At 37.4% G+C, this 26,190-nt stretch overlaps 1 protein-coding gene across 14 annotated transcripts in view; it reads right to left on the bottom strand.

Annotated features, from left to right (window-relative positions):
• Positions 1 to 26,190, bottom strand: part of ERBIN (erbb2 interacting protein) — a 129,955-nt gene that overhangs the window by 80,831 nt on the left and 22,934 nt on the right. For 13 of the 14 annotated variants that reach the window (XM_064596179.1, XM_054512304.2, XM_054512308.2 and 10 more), the window contains exons 2-3: positions 8,329 to 8,376; positions 2,858 to 3,055 (exon numbers count right to left, since the gene is read on the bottom strand). In XM_064596179.1, the coding sequence (XP_064452249.1) occupies positions 2,858 to 3,046 (189 nt within the window). In that variant the 5' untranslated portion in view covers positions 3,047 to 3,055; positions 8,329 to 8,376. The remainder of the gene's footprint in view (positions 1 to 2,857; positions 3,056 to 8,328; positions 8,377 to 26,190) is intronic. The other variant, XM_054512297.2, reaches the window with a different exon arrangement.

Genomic DNA, 26,190 nt, shown 5'->3' with positions numbered 1-26,190 from the left:
ATGAAAATACTCAGTATAATACCAAATCACAGATACATTTCATTATACATTTGTCCAGTCTCATACAATGTACAACACCAAGCATGAACCATACTATAAACTCTGGACTTTTCGGTGATGATAATTTTTCAACATAGGTTCATCAATTTTAATATAAGTACCACTCTCACAGAGGATGTTGACAATGGTGGAGGCTATGCATGTGTGAGGATAGTTAGGTATATAAGAAATCTCAATTTTGCTATGAATCTGAAACTGTTCTTAAAAAGTAAACTGTTTAGAAAACCAAACAAAAAACTGTTACCAGGATGACACTGAATAAGCCCTTTTTAAGAAGAGCATCTTCCAAAACCCGAAGGAAGTATAAGTGATTCAGTTATCTGCACTGTCACAGCAAGCCTCTCTCTTTTCTACTCAATCACCAGGCTGAGACCCTACTAGTGCTTATTACAGAAAGGGACTAAGTTCTCCAAGCTTCCTAGTTCTCCAGAACAACCTAAGTAAGATAAATTACTTTCTAAAGAACAATATATAAGGAAAAAGTAAATTACAAAGCACCTTATTATAACCTAGGGAAGTAATTCATAAACATGCAACCCACAATCTTTAATATTTTATCCACAGCCATATACAGATTTCTTTATTAGACAACCTTGGATGGCACTGGCTTTCCAAATGTTTTTACTACGAGCCACCAAAGGAAAAGCCTTTTTCAAAGCACTGCCATCCAATATGTGTACACATACACAGAAATTTAACACATATAGTTCATGCAACAATGGACACATACAACACACTGTACTTTCTATTCTATTTCAATCAGGGTTGCCAGATGAAATACAGGATGCCTGATAATAAATTTGGATTTCAGATAAACAATGAATAATTTTTTAAAAGATTTTATTTATTTATATGAGAGAGAGAGAGAGAGAGCGCACAAGCACAAGCAGGGGAGAGGAGAGGGAGAAGGAGGCTCCCCGTTGAGCAGGGAGCCCGATGCGGGGCTTGATCCCAGGACCCTGGGATCATGACCTGAGCTGAAGTTAGGTGCTTAACCGACTGAGTGACCCAGGTGCCCCAACAATGAATAATTTTTAGTAGAAGTATGTCCTATTTACTGCATAAAACACACTTATACTAAAAAAATATTCATTGTTCATCTAAAAATTATAATTTAGGGGCACCTGGGTGGCCCAGATGGTTAAGCGTCTGCCTTCAGCTCATGTCATGATCCCAGGGTCCTGGGATAGAGTCCCGCATTGGGCTCCCTGCTCGGCAGGAAGCCTGCTTCTCCCTCTCCCACTGCCCCCTGCTTGTTCCTGCTCTCGCTCTCTCTGTATCTGTCAAATAAATAAACAAAATCTTTAAAGTATATATATATTTAATTTAACTGGGTGTTGTCTATTTCTATATTCTAAATCCACCAGGGCAAATCATAGTTCATTTTTTGGAAATGCCACACATATTTATAAGCCACCAACACATCTCCATCCAGTTTTGATAAACACTACTGTTTGGGTAGTAAAACATTCTAACAAATTAAAACTACTGCACAAACTGAGGGTTGCTGGAGGGGTGGTGGGTGGGGGAGAGGCTAAATGGGTGATGGGTATTAAGGAGGGCACTTCTCATGTTGAGCAATATTTGTTATACATAAGTGATGAATCACTAAATTCAACTCCCGAAACTAATATTACACTAGATGCTAACTAACTAGAATTTAAATAAAATTTTGGAAAAAAAAAAGAAAGCTACTGAAGCTTTTCCATAATAAACAAGAAAATGAGTTGAGAATGAAGAGGGATTTTTAAGAAAAAGAAAAAGTAGTCACTGAAAAATTTTAGCAAAGAAACTGGAAATGTAAGAGGATATTTCATGGCAACAAAACAACTTGCCTCCCTCTAGTTGTTCTTAGATTTCAGAAATGTTACGTCCTCCAAAACCTTTCTAAACAAACTGAAATAGGGCAAACAGGATACTACCTCTAAAAACCTGCTTAATAACAAAAGTATTAGGTGACAACCAAAAGGACAATTTACTCTCAATTAGAATAATGTAAACCAATGTTTTTTTGTTTTTTAGAAATTTTATTTTTATTTATTTGACAGAGAGAGAGACAACCAGAGAGGGAACACAAGCAGGGGGAGCGGGAGAGGGAAAAGGAGGCCTCCCGCAGAGCGGGGAGCCTGATGCGCGGCGGGGCTTGATCCCAGGACCCTGGGATCATGACCTGAGCCGAAGGCAGACCCTGAACGACTGAGCCACCCAGGTGCCCCATGTAAACCAATGTCTTATGATAACTAGAAAAAGAAAACATTAATTTCAATTTTTGTCTAGCTAAATCTATTGGCTATAGAAATAATGTAGTTCTATCTACCATAGGGGCTATAAAAAATGGAAATTAAATACAAAATTTTAACTTACTTGCTCAAATACTCAAGCAATTAACTTGAAGAAACAAAGGTTAAAATTCTATTTTAAAAAATATTGGGGGTGTCTGGTAGTGCAGTTGGTTAAGCATCTGACTCTTGGTTTTGGCTCACGTTAGGACTCAGGTCGTGAGATCGAGCCCTGTATAGGGCTCCACGCTCAGCACAGAGAACTTGAGATTCTTTCTCCCTCTGCCCCTCTTCCTGTTCATACGCTCTCTTTCTCTCAAGTAAATACATAAATCTTTTAAAAAAAAAAAGTTTTTAAAATTCTGTTGCATACCCCAAGATAAAATTAAACAAACAAACAAAAAAGGAAACAATGGAAACACAAATATACTGGCAGCATTATGGCAATACTGGGGATATATCATATTTCTTGCATAAAAATATCCAAAGACAATTCTTAAAAGAAAGTATGAACATACCTTTGGAAGCTCTTCAATCTGATTAGCATCTAAATAGAGCTCCTCCAAAGTTTTCTCAAAAGTAAAAATCTCTTTGGGAACCTGTTCCAAACTGCAATGAGAATAATCAAGAGTAGTGACAGTCTCTTCTTCCCCTCGTAGACAACGACATGGTACCAACCGCACAAACAAACTTCGTTTTGTAGTCATTTTTAGACACTGCAATATTCAAATAAAAATAAATTTAGTTAAAACATGTTATAACCAACAATTTTTCAAAAAAAAAAATTACAATTCATTTATCACAATCTATATATCAAAGATAAGTACCTCCTTCTTTATACCCACCCAAAGGAATACATTTAAATATGGTGTTACTGTCAAAATTTATATAAATTTATACATATTGAATTTCAAATGAAACTCATGTACTTCTGTACTTTAAAAAATGATCTGCTAAATACCTATTTATATGCTTCTATAAGAATCATGCTTGGGCGCCTGGGTGGCTCAGCTGGTTAAGCGACTGCCTTCGGCTCAGGTCATGATCCTGGAGTCCTGGGATCGAGTCCTGCATCGGGTTCCCTGCTCAGCGGGGGGTCTGCTTCTCCCTCTGACCCTCTTCCCTCTCGTGCTCTCTCTCATTCTCTCTCTCTCAAATAAATAAATAAAATCTTTAAAAAATAATAATAGGGCGCCTGGGTGGCTCAGTTGGTTAAGCGACTGCCTTTGGCTCAGGTCATGATCCTGGAGTCCCGGGATCTAGTCCCACGTCGGGCTCCCTGCTCAGCAGGGAGTCTGCCTCTCTCTCTGACCCTCCCCCCTCTCATGCTCTCTATCTCATTCTCTCTCTCAAATAAATAAATAAAATCTTTAAAAAAATAAAAATAAATAAAAATAAATAAATAAAAAATAATAATAAATTTAAAAAAAAATCATGCTTTATGAGTCTTGCTTATTCTCAACTAGAAATACCCTAATACAACAAAGATATTTCTTTAATTTCTGGGTAAGAGCTATTTTTTAATTAAAAATTTGGGGGCGCCTTGGGACGTCTGGGTGGCTCAGTCGGTTATGCGGCTGCCTTCGGCTCGGGTCATGATCTCAGGTCCTGGGACTGAGCCCCACATCGGGCTCCTTGCTCAGCAGGGAGCCTGCTTCTCCCTCTGCCTGCAGCTCCCCACTTGTACTCTTGCTCGCTCTCTCTTGCCCATGCTCTCTCTCTCTAGCAAATAAATAAATAAAATCTTAAAAAAAAAAAAAAAGAATTTGGGGGTGCCTGGGTGGCTCAACTGGTTAAGCATCTGCCTTCAGCTCAGGTCACGATCTCAGGGTCCTGGGATAAAGTCCCACATTGGGCTTTCTGCTCAGCAGGGAGTCTGCTTGTCCCTCTACCTCTGCTCCCCTTTTTCATGCCTCTCTCTCTCAAATAAATAAATTTAATACTAAGAATTTGACTACAACCAGTTTTGAGTAGGAAGTAGGACAGCAAAGATATTTTCAGGTTGGGACACCTGGGTGGCTCAGTCGGTTAAGCGTCTGCCTTCGGCTCAGGTCACGATCCCAGGGTCCTGAGATCGAGTCCCGCATCGGGCTCCCTGCTCCGCGGGGAGCCTGCTTCTCCCTCTGCCTCTGCCTCTCTCTCTCTCTATCTCTCATGAATAAATAAATAAAATCTTAAAAAAAAAAAAAAGATATTTTCAGGTCTTCCTTAATAAGCCATCAGAATCATCACCCCTTTAACTTTCCAAGGCTCTTCCACATCAAAATTTCAATACATGCCAAATGTATTTGTTTCAATTAAATACTGGTCAAAGAGCTTATAGGTCCTCTATTTGTGGAAGGTTACACATTAGAGAATAAACTTGCTTCAATAAAGTATATACACACTTTGTTGTTTCAAATTAAATGGGAGAAAAACCGGTTTAATTCTGAATTAGTGAAAATTCTCCAGGCTAATTTTAACCTTTCCATAGGTTAATTCCAACTAGTCTAAGATTATATTACCAAACAAAAGCCTACTTCAATAAATAAGAATGACTGCTAATCAGTTAACAACTTTTTGTAAAATATAAATTCTTGCCTTGATCAGAAGACAATTAGAATAACAGAATACTTCTAACCAGGGCCAAGATAATGTTGAAGCCAGTGAGGGAAACTGCCTCAAGCACAAAATAGGAGAGGCACCAAAAAACTCAGTAATCAAATTAAATATTTTAATGCATTATTTTTTAAGTTAAAATCACTGAAAAATAATCTATTTATGAACAAAATGACTAATTTTTAAATAAAGACAGGATTGGTATTACTATTTTTTTCTTTTGCCTCAGGCTTCAATATGGCTCTGCAACGCACTGCTACCAACTTCTATTTCAAATTACATGATATTCTTTTTTTTAATTTTTTGTTATGTTAATCACCATACATTACATCATTAGTTTTTGATGTAGTGTTCCATGATTCATTGTTTGTGCATAACACGCAGTGCTCCATGCAGAGCGTGCCCTCTTTAATACCCATCACCAGGCCAACCCATCCTCCCACCCCCCTCCCCTCTAGAACCCTCAGTTTGTTTTTCAGAGTCCATCATCTCTCATGGTTCATCTCCCCCTCCGATTTCCCCCCCTTCATTCTTCCCCTCCTGCTATCTTCTTTTTTTTTTAAACATATATTGTATTATTTGTTTCAGAGGTACAGATCTGTGATTCAACAGTCTTGCACAATTCACAGCATTCACCATAGCACATACCCTCCCCAATGTCTATCACCCAGGCACCCCATCCCTCCCACCCCCTCCACTCCAGCAACCCTCAGTTTGTTTCCTGAGAGTAAGTTAAATTACATGATATTCTTAAAGTGTTTGACAACTAAGTATTTCCCTTGCAATCTTTTTAAAAATAGGACTATTCTTAGTCAATCACCATGTGCCAGGCACTGTGCTAAGTTCTTTAGATAAAATACATGTATATTCTCATTTCATCTTCGTATATCTAAGACATGTACTATTATCCCTATTTTTCCATAAAGAAACGGATTCCATGCTCTTACTGAATTATACTACTTCTCCATACATAATGATACACTTGAACTCAGGTTCTCAAAATGATTAAAATATCAATAGGTCTTACTAGGCACTTTTCCTTTAGGGTTTACAAAAATAAAATACTGATGGGGTTCAGAACACACCACTCCAAAGTACGGTACCCTGACATATTGAATACTTTCGAAGCAGGAAGGTCATGCTGGCCTCCCCTTTTACTTCTCCACTGAAATAGGTCACAAAATCCTCATGTGAGAGATGCCTTCCTTATAACTGAAGGAAAAGAGCTGCCCAATCTCTCAGGAATGGAGAAGAATCCTAACAAATGGGCTTTACTAAACTTCTCCCAGGTTACTACACTTACCTCATACTCTGACCTATCATACTTGTACACAAGCCTACATTCTTCATCAAGTCTAGCATAAATATACTAAGTTTTAATGGTTTTTTTTATGTCCTTACTCCTCATAAAGGCTCCTGTGCACTTAAAACTTGTATGAAATAAATGTGCATGCTTTCTCCTGTTAAACTGTTTTTGTCAGGTTAGTTTTCAGACCCAGCCAAAGACCCTAAAAGGGTCAAAGAAAAATTTTTCCTCCCCTACACTATGATGTCAAACATAAAAGTTTCTACATAAAATCTTTGTTTCATGGGAATAAAACACATAGGATTGTGACTACAGTTAATAATAATAATACTGTACTTGTCAGGTTAGTTTTCAGACCCAGCCAAAGACCCTAAAAGGGTCAAGGAAAAATTTTTCCTCCCCTACACTATGATGTCAAACATAAAAGTTTCTACATAAAATCTTTCTTTCATGGGAATATAACACATAGCATTGTGACTATAGTTAATAATAATAATATGGTACTGCATTATTTGAAAATTGCTAAAAGAGTAGATCTTAAAAGTTCTCATTGCAAGAAAAAATATTTGTAACTACATACGGTGAGAAATGTTAATTAGATTTATTGTGGTGGACACTTAGCAATACATACATATACTGAATCATCATGTTCTACACCTGAAACTAATATAATGTTATGTCCATTACACTTCAACAAAAACAAAAAAACTTTGTCAACAAAGAAATACCCAGAAAAGTTTACTGAATGTTTATTAACAATCTATGTTTATATGTAGGTGAGTTTTACTGATTAGAATAAGCAGTTTTGTTGATCTAATAAGAATTTCATTGCTAAAGGGGAATTTAGCTTATCCTTGTGTGTTTATGACATGCCCCAAAGTAAAAGATTCCAAAAATGAATATGAAATTTCTTGCTCAAGGGATTCTAAGATCAACTGATAATGAGTTAAGAGGACACTTAACAACCTTAAGGGAACTCAATCTGCTCTTCCCAATACGATAGCCACTAGACATATAGCCATTTTAGCGTAACCATTTTTAACTTAAAATTCAAGTTAATTCAAGTAAAATTAAACACCTAGTTTCTCACACTAAGCACATTTTAAAAGCTCAACAGCCCCATGTGTGGCTAGTGGCTACTACACTCAGTAAGAGAAGACAGAGAACATTTCTATCGGTGCAGAAAGTTCTGTGGGACAGTGTTGGTTCGATGTCTGAAAATATTCTGGTTCATCAAATTATAAACATTGTATGCTTATATTTATATGATAGTACCCAAGAATTGGAAGATATGGCCTAAAAATTCCTGAATCATAATGGATTTGGGAGTATAATTGCTAGCTGAGAATAAAGGGCATGAAATGTTTACTACCAAATATATGTAATTTAAAAGAGTGTATTTATTTTAGATGTTATCATCGTGCAGCACACTTGAAGCATAAGGCAATTTACAAGACAGAGTAATTGTTAATGAAGCTAAAACAACCTCCAAGATTTTTTTGTAGTGCTAACCATAAACAGATCATGTTGCAGACAGACAGATGGTCAGAAATTGTAAAACTTCTCAGAAGAGACAATGAATTCAGAAAAGGAAATTAGATGCTCTAGGAAACAGTTTACATCTTAAGTAAAAATTTCCTGTGAACAGAGGCTATGAAGAGAGCAGTTTAGACCTTAGATTAAATTCAGTGGGCCTCGAGCCAATACAAAAATGGACCCTAATTTAGCAGACTAAAACTGGTAAGAAAGGAGGGGGAACTTAATTATTGAGGGTACAGGAGGAAAATATCATATGACAGAGAAATAAATGCGTAATAACAACCAAAGAGATTCTCCATTACACAATTATTATAAGGAAGTAAACCAAAGGAAGCCTGGCCTGTTCTCAAAAGGAAGCGATCAACATGGGAAATGTTCATTAGAATTTTAGTGTTATGATAAGTAAGAGCCATTTTATAAACCAGGCTTAACACGGGAGACATAAAAATATTCCTATCAAATGGAGAAAGAGAAGCCAACTAAGAAAAAAAAAAGGCATAACAATAAGCCAAACACTTTCTAACAAAAGAAATTAAAGCTACTTACCACTGGGTTGAATTTATCTCCCTGATGTTTCTTAATTGAGCCAACATTCTATGGAAACCAAATAAAGAAACAAAATTAACAAAAATAGATCTTTATGACTTTAAGGGATCATCATCTCTTCTAAATTCTTATTTGCCTCAAAATGTAAATTATAATTCTCAAAAATTCACTAGTGTAAACACACAAATTTGCTAACTTCTAAATACATAGCTAGCTTCTTAACCAGTAAACTATGGTGAGCCCTCATCTATACATTAAAATTACAGCCCTCACCTAACATTAAAATCCATTTTATTTGAACCTACTGAGAAATAATGAAGTTTTTCCAAGCAGATAAATTCAAATCACCAATTATATTTAAAGCTAGCAGTTGTTTTTTTTTTAATTTTATTTATTTATTTGAGAGAGAGCAAATGAGAGTGAGCAGGGTGAGGGAGAGACAGAGAGGGAGGAAGAATCTGAAGCAGACTGTGCTAAGCGTGGAGCCGACTCAGGGCTCAATCTCATGACTGCAAGATCATGATCTGAGCCAAAACCAGGAGTTGGATGCTTAACCAACCGAGCCATCCACACACCCCTAAATTTAGTAGTCTCTGATGGTTCTGTGAGGCAGACAATGGTAACGGCTGATCAGATTCTATTCCTCCCCTTACAGAAATTTTACTTTCTTTGGGGCGGTAACTGACCCAGCTAAATATCCACAATTGGAAGGCTCAAGGGGCTGGAGGACACAGTTGAGATCAGTGACATATTAAGTCTGCTTTGGGATGGAATGGGGTTGGTTATGGGCAAACATTTGTTTTCCTTACCCAGGGATAGATGTAAACATGTCTACTGCTGCAACAACAATCCTATGACCATAAGTCGACAAGTGTGAGTATTAAAAAACAAATTAAAACAACAACTAATAAGGCTGACAAAGAAAAACAAAACAAGTTGGGGATCTCTAAATGCACTGCTGAGCAACTGGACCAATGTTAACTGCTGTCTTCTTCTGGATTTCTTGGTATGTAAGAAAACAAAATCCCCCATTTATTTAAAGCATTGTGAAGTTTTCTGTACCTATAAACATATTACAAAGTGAAATATTACATAGTACATAGTACAAAGTAAAATAGCCTAAACCCAAAACAGTAACATTAATAAAAAGTATACACAATCTTTTTGTTAAAAAATTCAGTAATGTTAATAAATTTGTGTTTCAAAATTTTAGTTACCCTAAATTTATTGGGCTATTTTTCTCTGTGCCAAATGGTTTTAGTACTCCTGAGTTGTTTAACCTTCCCCACAAATTCTTATAGTACATGCCACAAAAAACACCTGTGCATATAGCAAACAAAGATGATCAATAAATCTGTCATTCAACATACTCCTACATATGTAATAATCTGGTAGAATGGAACTGCCAATAAGCTGAAACAGAATATGGCTATGGAAGAGCAGGATGGAGAAAAGAGAGATGCGAAACCTTTATTTAGAAACGTTAGTTTAAAATACCTGAATGATGTCCTAGCAGGATCTTTAGTAGGCAGTTGAATATGGGCATTCAGAGATGTGGGGACAGTTCCAAGCTGAGGATACAAATTTGGAAGTCATCTGCCTACAGATGATATTTAAAGCAATGAAATTACATGAAAGTATCAAGAGGATGAGCACAGATAGAAAAGAGAATAGGTCCAATGATTAAACCCTGCGATATTACAAAAATAAGAGATCAAAAAGGAGAGACAGAACCAAAAAGGAGTCAAGAAAAAAAAATGATATTGTAAAAGCAAAGTGAAAATGTTTCAAGGAGGAAGAAGTTATCAACTATGTTAATAAGAATTGGGGATTACCACTGTGTAGCAGAGGTCACTGATTATCTTAACAAGGTCACTTAACGGAGTGGTAGAAACAAAACAATGTTTGGAGGCAATTCAAGAAAAAACAAGATAACCTGATATAGCAAATACAGACAATTCAGGTAGTTTGGCTATAAAGGACATTAGAAAAATAGAGTAGTAGCAAGAGTAGATTGTGAATCAAGAGTCACAACATTTGATTCGTAAACAGATAGGAATATTCTAGAAGAGCCCACTGGTAAATTTTTATAAAGAGATTTGGGCAACAATTCATAGACTGTCCTAGCAAGATGTTCCACTAGTAAAAAAGCTGCTCATGAGGAGGAAAACAAAAAACATACCTTGGGTGCAATGGTATAACTAACCAAATAAAACTCACAAAGGGTATTTCTCAAAAATATAGATTGTGCCTTCTTTCTTAAGATTCTTTTTTTCCAAGATTTTATTTTATTTTATCTATGTATCTATGTATCTATCTATCTGAGAGAGTGAGCGAGTGTGAGAGTGGGGGAAGAGCAAGAGCAGAGGGAGAGGACCAGCAGACTCCACCCTGAGCATGGAGCCCAACTCAGGGCTTGATCTCAACGATCCAGGTATCACGACCTGAGCTAAAATCAAGAGTTGGACGCTTAACTGAGTGACCACCCAGGTGCCCCTCTGGAGATTCTTATTTTGGAGATTAGATATAAAACTCAAGATTCTCTATCTTAAAGTGCTAATGTAATTCTTTTTGTCCAACATTCTCAACAATAATCAATACATGGTCAATCTTATTTCATCTATGCTCAAACCACCATATTTTCTCCCTCCCAATTCTCTACTATTATTTTGACAAATTCTCAGCTTTGAGAATACTATAAAGTTTTTTTAAAAAACTATAAAGTTTTTAAAAAATATAGCATGTTAAGGGGTGCCTGGGTGGCTCAGATGGTTAAACGTCTGCCTTTGGTTCAGGGCATGATCTCTGGGTCCTGAGATGGAGCCCAGCATTGGGCTCCCAGCTCAGTGGGGAGTCTGCTTCTCCCTCTCCCTCTCTCTCTATTTGTGTCTCAAATGAATAAATTAAAAAAAAAAAAAAACTATAAAAACACAGTATGTTATAGTTCCCTATCGATCTAAAAATACAGTATATTTTCCTATCAGTATGATATACCCAAGTAGATTTGAGAGAAATTTTAATGTTGAAACAATCTTTCTACATGAGTTCAAAAGTTGAAAAGTACAACCAAGGCTCCTCAGGCATACCCACAGCTATTAGCTGACACTCAGTGGTTGTTTAAGATCATTTTAGTTTAATCATGGCCATCACAGTGTTTGCTAATCTATACTCGGTATACCTGTCCTTAGTTCTGAGGCATTTAATGGACACTATTAACCCATTACGGGTAAGTACATGAATAGTAAACAAATGTGATATGAAAAAAAAATAAGAATAGAAAGGCAAGAAATTCATACAATGAAAAAATTATAAATGCTGTGTAAGAGCATTTGATCCTGAAGGACAAAAATCAATAACTGAATGTATAAAATGTGCTATGCCTACAATATATACAGCAACAAACAGCTAAGTTCCACACTTACAGCTGTAAGACTAGCATCAATGTCTGAATCCTACTGGCCTGATTCTAATCCAGTAGAAAGCTGAGACTTTCTTCAATATTGGCACTACGAATCCTACTTTCATAACAAACCATGGTTAGCCTAAACATGTTTTAAAAAAATCTTACTGTGGAATAAAGTAGCAGACATACATATTGAAGTTACTAAAGAGTGCCACATTTAATGAAGTTTCCATTTTTACATTTCTACAAATTACTTACATAATGAAATAGATTCTTACAGTTTGGAAACTGTATAAATCCCTGTAACTAACAGCAATGACAATATAAAATCTAATACTATGGTGAATGAAAGTGGCAAGAGTAGGCATCCTTGTATTGTTCCTGATTAAAGCCTTTCAAGATTTTTATCTGACACAGAGAGAGAAAGAAAGCACAAGCAGGGGGAGCAGCAGGCAAAGGGAGAGGGAGAAGCAGGCTCTCCACTGAAAAGGGAGCCCAGCGTGGGGCCTGATCCCAGGACCCTGGGATCATGACCTGAGCCGAAGGCAAACACTTAAGTGACTAAGCCACCTAAGCGCCCCAGACTTTCAGCTTTGCACCACTGAGTAGGTTGTTAGCTGTGGGCTTGTCATATATGGCTTTTATTACATTGATATATGTTCCTTCTATACCCACTTTGTTGAGAATTTTTATCGTAACTAGATGTTGAATTTTTGTCAAATGCTTTTTCCACATTTATTAAGATGATTCTATGATTTTTATCCTTCATCTTGTTAATGTAATCTATCACACTGACTGATTTAAGGATGTTGAACCATCCTTGCATCCCTGGATTAATCTCATTTGATCATGGTATATGATTCTTTTAATGCATTGTTGAATTCAGTTTGCTAATATTTTGTTCAGGAATTTTTCATCCATGTTCATCAGGGATACAGCTGTGTAATTTTTTTTTCTTGTGGCGTCTTTGTCTGGTTTTGCTATTAAGGTAATGAAAGCCTCATAAAGTAAGTTTGCAAGACTTCCCTCCTCTTCTATTTTTTTGGAAGAGTTTAAAAAGGATAGGTATCAACTGTTCTTGGACTATTCACCAGTGAAGCCTTCTAGTCCTAGCCAGAGCAATTAGGCAAGAAAAATAAATAAAAAGGCATTCAAATTGGAAAGAAAAAAGTAAAACTGTCACTATTTATAGATGACATAATAGTATATATAGAAAACTTGAAAGACTCCATCAGAAAACTGTTATTAAAACTAATAAGTGAATTCAGTAAAGTTGCAGGATACAAAAATCAGTTGAATTTCTATACACTAAAATTTTCAGAAAAAAAATAAACAACCCCATTTATAATTGTATCAAAGAACAAAATACTTAGGAATAAACTAAATGAAGTAGGTGAAAGATCTAAATATTGAAAACTCTAAAACATTAATGAAAGAAATTCAAGACACAAATAAATGAAAAGCTATTCCATACTTATGAACTGGAAGAATCAATACAGGTAAAATGTCTATAGTACCCAAAGCAATCCAAAGATTCAATGCAATCCCTATCAAAACTCCAATGCCATTTTTCAAAAAAAATATGGTCAATTAATTTACAACAAAGGAGCCAAGGATACATAAGGGCTAAAGGACAGTCCCTTCAATGAATGATAGTGGAGAATGAAACTTGACCACTATCTTCTATCATACACAAAAATTAACTCAAAATGGATTAACAATTTGAACCATGGGTGCCTGGATGGCTCAGTTGGTTAAGGGTCCAATTCTTGATTTCAACTCAGGTTATGATCTCCAGGTCATGAGATCGAGCCCCGTGTCATGCTTCGTGCTCAGCACAGAGTATGCTTGTCCCTCTCCCTCCCCCAGCTTGTGTGTGCTCGCTCTCCCTCTCTCTCAAATAAATAAAATCTTAAAAAAAAAAAAAGATGAACCTAAGACCTAAAACCATAACACTCATACAAGAAAACACAGGTGGGTAAGCTTCTTGATGAAGGTCTTGGCAATGATTTTTGAATCTGACACCAAAAGCAAAAACAAGTAAGTAGGACTACATCATACTAAAAAAGCCTCCAGCACAGCAAAAGGAACCATCGACAGAAGGAAAATGTAACCTACAGAATGAGATAAAAATATATACAAGTCCTAAGGGACTAATATTCAAAATTTATAAAGAACTCATACAATTAATGAGAAAAAAAATCCAATTAAAAAATGGGCAGAAGATCTGAATAGACACTTTAAAAAAAAAACAAACATACAGATGGCCAACAGATGAAAACATGCTCAACAATCACTAATCATGAGGGAAATGCAAATCAAAACAATGAGATACCACATCTCACATTTTAGAATGGCTATTATCAAAAAGATGAGAAATAACAAGTATTGGTGAGGATGTAGAGAAAAAGGAACGCTTCTGCAGCCACTATGTAAAACAATATGGAGGTTCCCCTCCTCACAAAAAAAATCCAGCCATATGATCAAGCAATTCCACTTGTGGGTATTTATCTGAAGAAAACAAAAACACTAACCAGTAAAGATATACGCACCCCCATGTACACTGCAGTGCACACACACACAAATTTTATTCAATCATAAAAAGAATGAGATCTTGCCATTTGCAACAACTTGGACGGACAGATATTAGGCTAAGTTACATAAGTCAGACAAATACCATTTGATCTCTCTTATATGTGGAATCTAAAAACAAACCAAAAAACTTCCTAGATATAGAAAACAGATTGGTGGTTGCCAGAAGCCGGGGAGGGGGTGAATGGGTAAAGGGGGTGAAAAAATTATATACATACATAAATACAGTCTTTCCACCACTGCAGCAGAGGTCCCCATGTGCTTTCCAATCAACACCCTAGCCAAAGCAACCTGTCCTGAATAAGAGTGCAATAACATTTATGTATAAATGTTGTAAGAATGCAGGCTTTGGTTCTCATGGATAAATACATGGAAGTGAAAAAAATAAAATAATAAAAATAAATACATGGGAGTGAAATTGCTAGGTCATAGTCTATGTTTAATTATATATATATTTTAAAGTTGTTTTAGAGAGTGGTTTTATCATTTAACACTTCCAGAGTTCCAGTTACATCTTTACCAACACTTGATATTCTCCAGTCTTTCTTAAGTAGTAGTATGTGCATAGCAATAGCTTACTGTATTTTTGTTTTGCATTTCTCTAATTACAAATGGCACGGCAGGGGCACCTGGGTGGCTCCGTAGTTAAGCGTCTGCCTTCGGCTCAGGTCATGATCCCAGGGTTCTGGGATCAAGCCCCACATCGGGCTCCCTGCTCAGCAGGGGAGTCTGCTTCTCTCCCTCTGCCTGCCACTCCCTCTGCTTGTGTGCTCTCTCTAACAAATAAATAAATAAAATCTTAAAAAAAAAAAAAAGTAGAGAGTGATAGAATTTTGTACATGGGAGGAAAGTAAATTATTGTGCAAGAGAGTTGGAAAACAATGTATTGAAATATAATTCTCCCTGAACATCTCACATTTCTGCATGGTCTGGGTTCTCTGAGCAATGTCGTTTACAGGCAATTTAAGATGTTTGTATTAAGAGACATTCCAAGATAATAATGCTTAGCAAAATTAAGACAGTCCAACATCTTCTCTCAAGAAGATTTGCTTAAATTCCAGAGTAAAGACAAGGTTTTTATCTCTCACTTTCAGAGGAAAGGACACAGATTCTCATTACCAGTGGTGCTATGTAAACAGTCTCCCAATTTGGGGTTGCTCTCCTGCAATGCACATTACTGCCTGTGCAGGTACCATCTGACCCTTACTGTGTAGCCCTGTGAAGATGAAGGCTCAGGTAATTGACACAAGACATGCCCTGGTTGCTGCTTTTGTAGTGAGTAATAAACTCTGTCTCTGATCTAGAGGTCGTGTGTATTCTGACAGATTAACATACTAGCTTGTAAAGATGGGGAAATCTAGACCCTTTACTGTTTCTGATTTAACCATTATAAATTAAGAAACACGTTGGGGCGCCTGGGTGTTTCAGTTGGTTAAGCATCCGACTGCTGATTTCGGCCCCTGTCATGATCTCAGGGTGGTGAGACTGAGCCCTGTGTTGGGCTCCACACTGGGCGTGGAGACTACTTAAGATTCTCTTTCCCTCTCCCTCTGCCCTTTCCCCCAGACCCTGCACTCACTCTCCCTCTGAGAAAAAAAAAAAAAAGAGAAAAAAAAAAGAAAAAGAAATAAAGAAAAAAGGAAACACGGCCACAGTGTTTTATACCACCTAAGATCAAAAGACTGAGTCTATTTTCCCATTCCTTGAAATTCAGGATGATCTTGTGACTTGCCTATATAGCAGTTTGTTGTGGAAATAACAGTACCTATGCCTCAAGAAGACTTAAAACTTCCATCTTCACCTTCTTTGAATGTTGCCCTAAGAACTTGATGTCATAAAGCAGCCTAAGATAAAAGACTACAACAATGATTCACAAATTCAAGAGAAATACAAATTCCTGTTATTTTAAGCCATCAATCTTTTTTTTTTTTTTTTTGATTTTATTTATTTGAGAGAATGAGAGTGAGAGAGAGCATGAAAGGGGGAAGGGTCAAAGGCAGAAGCAGACTCCCCGCCGAGCAGGGAGCCCAATGTGGGACCCGATCCCAGGACTCCAGGATCATGACCCGAGCTGAAGGCAGTCGCTTAACCAACTGAGCCACCCAGGCGCCCTCTTCCTAACTTTAACAACCATATCAGTTTTTCCGGAGAGGAAACTTTACGCTTTGTTCACTTCCTTAGGGTATGTTCTCTATTTCATTAGTTTCAGTTTTTTCTGTTTTATTTATTTTGAATTTAATTGTCTTTTTTTCCTCTTAGGGTAAAGATTAAATAAATGATTCTAATACTTTCTTCTTCAAGATTTAAAACTGTAGGGGCGCCTGGGTGGCTCAGTCAGGTAAGCATCTGCCTTCGGCTCAGGTCATGATCCCAGGGTCCTGGGATCGAGCCCCGCATCGGGCTCCCTGTTCGGCGGGAAGCCTGCTTCTCCTTCTCCCTCTCCCACTCCCCCTGCTTGTGTTCCCTCTCTCGCTGTGTCTCTCTCTGTGAAATAAATCAATAAAATCTTTAAAAAAAAAAAAAAGATTTAAAACTGTAAATTCTCTAATAAGCTGCACTTCATAAATTTTGATATGTCTTTGTTAATTTAAAATGCTTTCAGTTTTTCCATTTGATTTATTTTTACCCATGGGTTATTTAGAATCATCTTTATTTCAATACTTGGAGACCTACTAAACCTTATTTGTTACTGATTTCTAACTGAATTCCATTATGGTCAGAGAACATATTATGATTTCTAGCCTTTGCAATATACTGAAGCTTTTGGACAGCCCCACAGAACTTCTATATGGGTGAGTGTTTCATGTCCACCTGAATGTCACATTCTGCATCTCTTGGGTATAATGTTTTATAAATGTTAATTAGGTTAAATTGGTTGACAGTGGTGTTCAAATCTTCTATATCCTTACAATTTTAAATACTGTAAGTACTGAAATCTCCATCAGCATAAGTAAGTCTATTTCTCCTTTTATAATTGTCTATTTTTATCTCATGTATTTTGACGCTCTGTTACAGAGTGAATACACATTTAGGGTTCTTATATCTTTTTGATAAGTGTAACCTTTTATCATTATAAGATGTTCTTTTTCTCTGCTAACAATCCTTGCCTTGAAATATATTTTGCTTGATATCATTGTAGCCATAGGAGCTTTCTTTCAGTAAGTTTTAATACAGTGTATCTTTTCCCATCTATTCCTTTAACCAAATTTATCTTTATATTTAAAGTGCCTACTTGTATGAAGCATACAGTTGGGTCTTACTATTTTATCCAGTCTGACAATTTTTATGTTTTGATGATGGGATTAGACCATTTATATAATATAATTACTGGTGTGCTTAATTTAAGCCTATTTCATTACTGTTTATTTTCTATTAGTTCTTTGTTCCTCTTTTTTCTTGACTTCAAATAACGCAAATAATGCTATTTTTCCCCCATACTATCTCATTTTATGGCCTTTTTTTTTTTAAAGATTTTTATTTATTTATTTGACAGAGAGAGACACAGTGAGAGAGGGAACACAAGCAGGGGGAGTGGGAGAGGGAGAAGCAGGCTTCCCGCTGAGCAGAGAGTCTGATGCGGGGCTCGATCCCAGGGCCCTGGGATCAGGACCTGAGCCGAAGGCAGACACTTAATGACTGAGCCACCCAGGCACCCCTCATTTTATGGCCTTTTTGCTGTTTTTTTTTTTTTTTTTTTTTTTTGGTTGCTCTAGGAATACACAATATGCAGTCTTAATTCATCACAGTCCACCTTCAAATATTATGTCACCTCACATATGATCTAAGAAATTTAAGAGTATAATTTATACTTATATTTATTCTCTCCCGTATTTCAAGCTACTGTCATACATTTTACTTCCACATATTATAAAACCCACAATATTTTTTGCTGTTACATAAATCTGAAAACAAGAAAGAGGCACCTGGGTGGTTCAGTTGGTTAAGCGACCGATTCTTGTTTCAGCTTAGGTCATGACAACAAGCCCCACATTGGGTTCCACACTTAGTGTGAAGTTGGCTTGGGACTCTCAATCCCTCTCCCTCTGCCCCTCCCCCTGCTCTTGCATGCTCTCTAAAATAAATAAATATAAAAAAGATAATTAAAAAATAAAAACAGGGCGCCTGGGTGGCTCAGTTGGTTAAACGACTGCCTTCGGCTCAGGTCATGATCCTGGAGTCCCGGGATCGAGTCCCGCATCGGGCTCCCTGCTCAGCAGGGAGTCTGCTTCTCCCTCTGACCCTCCCCCCTCTCATGTGCTCTCTCTCTCTCTCTCTCATTCTCTCTGTCTCAAATAAATAAAATCTTTAAAAAATAAAAAAATAAAAAAATAAATAAAAACAAGAAAACAGAATCTCATATTTATTCACAAATTTACCATTTTCTTCAGTCTGTTTCTTACTACAAATTTGCTGGTTAAGCTGATTTGAGCAGTTGTTTTTTTTTTTTTTTTTTAAGATACTGAATTTTTCAGTTCTAGAAGGTGTATTTGGCTCACTTTCAGGTTGTCCATTACTCTCCTGAAATACCCAATCCCTCACATACTACTCTGTAAATTGTTTTAAAATCCCTGTCTCCTACTTCTAATAACTGCGTCATCTGTAAGTCTGCTTTTATTAACTATTTTCTCTTAAATATACAATCACATTTTCCTGTTTCTTTGTATGTTTCACAATTTTTCATAGTATTCTAGACGCTGTAGGATTAAAGTTTAGAATTAAGCACAATATTGTTTTGTTAAGTTTTCCTTATTTCCCAGAGAGTCTACACTCTTTTCTCAGGATAGGTGACTGATAATTCATATTCCTAGCAAAAACCTCTATGAGCTGGGACTGGCTGCAGCTTTAATTAGACTGATTTCATCTGTGATCACTTCAACTTACAACTTTTCTACCCCCAAAGACAGCCACCTTTTTGATCTTGTCAACATCTGGGGTAGAAAGAATTTGGGATGCAGTTCCAAGTATTTTTTGGTTCAGTTTACCTTTAGATTCTAATCCAGCAGGGTCCCACAACGCAAGAACCACTGAATTTTCAGGACTACACGTTTCTCTGAGCTTTTCAAGGCCTCCTCCTCTACTGCTGCTTCATGACAAAATTCAAGGTGGATAGAATTATCAGGCTTAATGACTTGTTTTGCCTTTGGGGTTCTTGTCAGATTCCCATTCACAAAAGCCCACAATGTCATTCAAAAAATTGGATGAGTTATCCTCATCACTTCAGTCTTTGCATTTATGGCAAGTCCACTTCTCTATCCTATACTGATACCAGGCAAGTGTCCCGAGGGAGGGAAGCTATCACACTCTTGACTCACCTAGGAGAGGTTCATTATCTGTGGAATTTAGTTCACTAGGGCTTTCTTGATTTCACAGATTTTTGCTAGCCCTATTTTTTTTTTAAAGCAGGATCCTTTTGTTTCCAGATTTTTTTTATTCTTACCAGGGAATCAAAGGTTTTCTGTGTCCTCCTATAACCTAACTAGAAGCAAAAATATCAGGGCATTTCCAATGTAGGTGAAACTGTTTTATTTATAGAAAAGACAGTCTCATGGAAGATGTCCAGCCTGACCCCCTCCTTTGTCAAGTACAGTTGATCAAGGTAGAGGAAAAATCTCCGAATTCTCCTCCATCTCAGTTTAGGAGAAATGACATTAATTTATGGAAGAAGAAGGCCTAGTTATTTTTACAAAAAAAAAAAAAAAGTATTTCATTCTGCAATTAGAAATAAGACTACAAATGCAAACACCCCAGACAGAATTTGTTTACTTAACTCTGAAAGGCTAAGATTAGATCATTCCATAATCAAAGAGAGCAAGTACAGGGAGAATCAGGAAAGAAAGCAGCTCATTATGGCTCATAACCAAACTGTGGGAAGATGAAATGGTGCAGAAAAGGAATACTGGAGGTCTGTGTGTTCATTCACTGTTCCTAACATTATAGTTGATTCTGTAATTTTCAACAATAGGTCAATAAAAGCTGTGCAAAAAAGACATTTGGGGCAGTATGTATCACAAATGTATATTCACAATGATGTTGCTTACTACTGTGATAGGGAAAATAAATCTTGGCCTTATTTCAAACCTAGAAATAGCTTCCTCATAGACTGGATCCTCAACTCTTCCTCATAACACATAATCTTGTGGGTGGATTAACTTCCTTATGTGTATTCCTTTATTTCTTTTTACTTCCTAGTATTCATTTCCATGCTAGAGTAACACCCAATAGCCTCAGTTTCTGCTAACAACTACTATTAACAACTTCTTTTTCTTGATGCTTGAAATCCATTAAGCATCATCTGGGAAGGCCTGCTGGGAACAGAACAAAATGGTCAAATAAACCAAAGAGAATCTTAGTTCTCTAAAATACTCTAAAGGAACAATTGATTTTGACCATGTGCAGCAATATGTTATACCAAGTAGGTGTATTTTCCCTCCCATCTTACAAAGGACCTCTCTCGGGGCACCTGGGTGGCTCAGCCAGTTAAGCGTCTGCCTTCGGCTCATGTCATGATCCCAAAGTCCTGGGATCCAGCCCCTCATCGGTCTGCCTGCTCAGCGGGGAGTCTGCTTCTCCTTCTCCCCACGCCCCCCGCCCCCGCTCATGTGCGCGCGCTCTCTCTCAAATAAAATCTTAAAAAAAAAAAAAAGACCTCGCTCTCAATATATCTCTCCAGCTACCAATCTATTTCTCTGCTCCCCTTTACAGCAAAATTCCAAACAAGTTGTCTATATACACTGTCTTCAATTATTTCATCAATTGTTCTTAAACCCACTCCAATCACACTTTTGTCCCCGTCACTTCAATGGAAACTATTCTTCCTAGTTCATCAATGGCCCAAATGGCTCAGAATTGCCAAATTCAATAGATAAATTCTAAATTCACATCTCACTTGACTTGTTTCATTAGGAGCATTGTTCCCACCACTTCACACATTTTCTTCACTTAGTTTCCAAGACATCACATGCTCCTAATTTTGTTATTACACCACTAGTTGTGCCTCAGTCTCCTTTGCTAGTTGCTCCTCTTTAATGCCAACCACTTAACACATTATAGCGACTGACAACACAGATTTTGGTCCTCTTCTCCATATCCACATCATCCTTGATGATCATCCAGTTTCAAGTGTTGAAATCTTATCAACTCTTTAAATAATAAGTACTCAAATGATACCTGTCCTAGTTTGGGTTCTCCCAAAAGCAAAGGCTTAAGTAAGGATTTAAGTACAGGACATTCCCTGTCCAGGAAATGACCTGAGGGAGCAGGAAGAGTAAGGCAGGGACAAAGAAAAAGCCAATATAAGGAATGGTATATTGTCAAAGTCATTCCTAAGGACAACAGGGGCTTATTCTACTTAAACTTCTTGAGAAGCACACAGGCAATCTCTCAGAATTGTCTGCTTATAGGATGAGAGACAAGCTGCTCTCCATCTGCTCCTGTTTGCCATGGATTAAGGGTTGCCTCTACGGGACATTAACTTTCACTGGCTACCAGCCTATGCTTGCTTTCTGGTATAGATGGCTTCCCATAGCAGAGAAATCACTGGGGCTTCCTTTCGCTGGGAAGGACATCCTAAGGTGACTCTGCATTGTTATGGTACTGTTTCTTGCACCTACAGTTAAAGTCAGAGGCTAAGCCAAGAGGCTGCACACCAGAACTGCCTGCTAGACTGAAGGCTAGACCACTCCTATCAACCCCAGACTTGCATATCCAACTCCCTGTTTTATGTCTCCATTTAGTGGAGGAATATAAAGAAAAAAGCAGGAATTAATCATTTAGAAAAGAGAAAGGGTAAAAATGATGAATGAATCCAAGAGGTGGTTCCGGTTTTGGTGGCAGTACAGTTGACTCTTAAACAATATGGGTTCAATCTCCACATATTCAAGTGGATTTGTAAGTGGATTTTTTTATATATATATAAATACAGTACAGTGCTATAAATGTATTTTCTCTTCCTTATGATTTTTTTTAGAAAGATTTTACTTTTTTTTTTTAAAGATTTTATTTATTTATCTGACAGAGAGAGAGAGACAGCGAGAGAGGGAACACAAGCAGGGGGAGCGGGAGAGGGAGAAGCAGGCTTCCCGCTGAGCAGGGACCCCAATGTGGGACTCGATCCCAGGACCCTGGGATCATGACCTGAGCCGAAGGCAGACGCTTAACGACTGAGCCACCCAGGTGCCCTTCTATTTTTTTTAAGATTTTATTTATTTATTTGAGAGAGAGACAGACAGAGCACGGGCAGGGGGAGAGGGGAGGGGCAGAGGGAGAGGGAGAGGCAGGCTTCCCGTTGAGCAGGGAGCCGGATGTGGGACTCAACCCCAGGACCCTGGGATCATGACCTAAGCCGAAGGCAGATGCTTAACCAACTGAGCCACTCAGACTCCCTCCTTGATTTTCTTAATACCATTTTCTCTTCTCTAGCCTACTTCATTGTAAGAATACAATATGTAATACATATATGTATATATATATACACAAAATATTTGTTAATCAACTATTTATGTTATCAATAATGCTTCCAGTCAACAGTAGGCTATTAGTAGTTAAGTTCTGGGGGATTCAAAAGTTATACTTCAATTTCTGACTGTGCAGGGGTCAGCACCCCCAAACCCCAGGCTGTTCAAGGAAGGGTCAACTGGAGAAGAATATAAACATTAAGAATAGACAAATTCCCAGCAGGATGTCTGGGTGGCTCAGTTGGTTAAGCATCTGCCTTCGGCTCAGGTCATGATCCCAGGGTCCTGGGATCGAGTCCCACATCGGGCTCCCTGCTCAGCAGGGAGCCTGCTTCTCCCTCTGTCTGCTGCTCCCCCTGCTTCTGCTCTCTCTCTCCCTGACAAATAAATAAATAAATATCTTTAAAAAAAAAAAAAATGACAATTTCCCAGCAAGTCTAAAGATACAAAACACACCAGTAGGAATCAGAATGGGAATATAATAGCACAGACAAAAATTATTTCTGTATTTTGGAGTAAATGCAGATCTTTATCATATATTGCAAAACAAAAAAAAGTATTTTAAAAATAAATTACTAAATTCAATATGTAGTGATGTTCTAAATTTCACATGACTTACTATAAAAATATAAATTATAAAACGGTTTCAGGAAATAGAAAATCATGGATGAAACTTAAGGGTTTATCAATAAGTCACTACTCTAAGAGACACTAAGCACCTAAGCACTTGCAAACTTAAAAGGAATGGAATTTGATCACGAGATTCAGGGCTAATAGGAAATATGAAAAAGTTCTCAATTCATATTACAAATTCAATAGAATTCTTATACAACACCTATCAAAGTTAGGATATTGCATCAATATGCCATTTATACTCAAGAATACTTCAAAAAATCCTAAATTATATAGAAGAAACTCAAATACAGTAAGACTAAACATGACTACGGAAAATTAATTCTAGGAATGACAAGAGAATAAATCTATTAACAGTACATCACACAAACAGATGAAAAGGGGGTAAAAACAATGCCAAAAGGGAATCTAAAAAAAGATAACATTCATTCTTGACAAAAATCCTAGTAAACTAGAAACAGAATAATTCCTCAATAAAAAACCAAACATCTGTGTCACGTTCATGAAAATAAAATAAATACTAGAAACATTAACATTAAAATTTAAAAGAAGGGGCACCTGGGTGGCTCAGATGGTTAAGCATCTGCCTTCAGGGAGCCTGGGTGGCTCAGTCATTAAGCGTCTGCCTTCAGCTCAGGTCATGATCCCAGGGTCCTGGGATCAAGCCCCACATTGGGCTCCCTGCTCAGCGGGGAGCCTGCTTCTCCCTCTCTCACTCCACCTGCTTGGGTTCCCTCTCTCCTGTCTCTCTTCTCTCTCTGTCAAATAAATAAATAAAATCTTTAATAAAAAAGCATGTGCCTTCAGGTCAGGTCATGATCCTAGGGTCCTGGGATCGAGCCCCGCATTGGGCTCTCTGCTCAGCGGGGAGTCTGCTTCTCTCTCTCCCTCTGCCTGCAGCTCCCCCTGCTTGTGCTCTCTCTCTCTTGCTCACTCTCTCTCAAATAAATAAAATCTTAAAAATAAAATAAAATTTAGGGGGCACCTGGGTGGCTCAGTCGTTAAGCGTCTGCCTTCGGCTCAGGTCATGATCCCAGGGTCCTGGGATCAAGTCCCACATCGGGCTCCCCGCTCTGCAGGAAGCCTGCTTCTCCCTCTCCCACTCCCTCTGCTTGTGTTCCCTCTCTCGCTGTGTCTCTCTGTCAAATAAATAAAAAAATCTTTAAAAAATAAATAAATAAAATAAAATAAAATAAAATAAAATTTAAAAGAATATCAACCCTATCAAGCAAATGAAAAAGACAACCCACAGAATGAGAGAAAATCTGATAAGGGAATTTTATCCAGGATACATAAAGAACTCTTACAACAATAAAAAAAACAAACAACAAAACTTAAAAACAGGCAAAGCATTTGAAGAGGCATTCCTCCAAAGATATGCTAATGGTCAATAAGCACAAGAAAAGATGCTCAACATTATCAGTCATTAGGGATACACAAATCGAAACCATACTGAAGGGCACCTGGGTGGCTCAGTTGGTTAAGCGACTGCCTTTGGCTCAGGTCATGATCCCAGGGTCCTGGGATCGAGTCCCACATCGGGCTCCCGGCTCAAGTGGGGAGTCTGCTTCTCCCTCTGACCCTCTCCTCTCTCATGCTGTTTCTCGCTCGCTCGCTCTTCAATAAATAAATAAATAAAATCTTAAAAAAAAAAAAAGAAAGAAAAGAAAGAAACCATACTGAAATAAAATTTTATACCCACTAAGGATGACTATAATCAAAAAGGCAATAAAACAAGTGCCAGGGAAGATGTGGAGAAACTGGAACCCTCATATATTGCAGATGGAAATGTAAATTGGTACAGTCACTTTTGAAAAAAAGTTTGGCAGTTCCTCCAAAAAGTTAAACATAGTTACCATATAATCCATCAATTCCACTCATAGGTATGTAACAAAGAGAAGTGAAAACATACCCTCTCTGAAAAACTTGTAACTAAAGTTCATAGCAGCATTATCTATAGTGACCAAAAAGTGGAAACAATTCAATACCCATTAACTAATTAGTGGATAAACAAAATGTTGTATATCCATACAATGGAATATTATTCAGCTATAAAAAGAGATTAACTACTGATACATGATACAACATGGACGAACTTTGGAAACATTATGCTATGGTAAAGAAGCGAGACAGTCAACTCCCTTGCTCAGATGAGGTCTTGTACCTTACCACAGACTTCTCATTCCACCTGCCACTTCAACATGGTAATTACTTCTTTGGTCCTCTATGTGATATTTTAAATGAAGAGATCTATAAATAAAATATGTTTTTATGCAGTGCGTACACTGTCCTAGAAACTGAACCTAACCTGTGGAAACACATGACCTGATTTGAGAATCCTGGACACAAATGCCACTGCTTGAAATTCCATTAGCTATATTTTCTGGACCCTCTAAAATCAACCTCTATTAAAATGCAAATTCACATGGTGAAGACAAGGCCCTAACTTCCTAACGTGAATTTCCTACTAAGTATATTTTTTCCTGGGTTCAAGAGAAGAAACCACCAGCAAACACCAGAAAAGGGTAGGAAGTGGTAGAACCAAAACAAGAAGCCAGTCTGAATCCTCATTTTTCTGTAAAGCTAATGTGTCTGCTTTGGGGATAACTTAGTTGGGGTATGATTATAAACATCACAAACCTTCCAAAGAAAGAAAACCAGGTTACTCTCAACACCCTGTTGCAGAAGATTTATCCGTAAAACTTAAAAATACCACCACTTCATAAAAGTCTTAGAATTCAGACTAATATTTACGTATAACATCTGTTATTCTATTAAGTC

The sequence above is a fragment of the Mirounga angustirostris genome, unplaced genomic scaffold, assembly GCF_029215605.1.
Source record: "Mirounga angustirostris isolate CCGP_5_RB_7025 unplaced genomic scaffold, mMirAng1.0.hap1 SCAF_7, whole genome shotgun sequence".
In the NCBI taxonomy this organism is placed as follows: domain Eukaryota; kingdom Metazoa; phylum Chordata; class Mammalia; order Carnivora; family Phocidae; genus Mirounga; species Mirounga angustirostris.
This window is presented reverse-complemented; position numbering and strand designations above follow the sequence as displayed.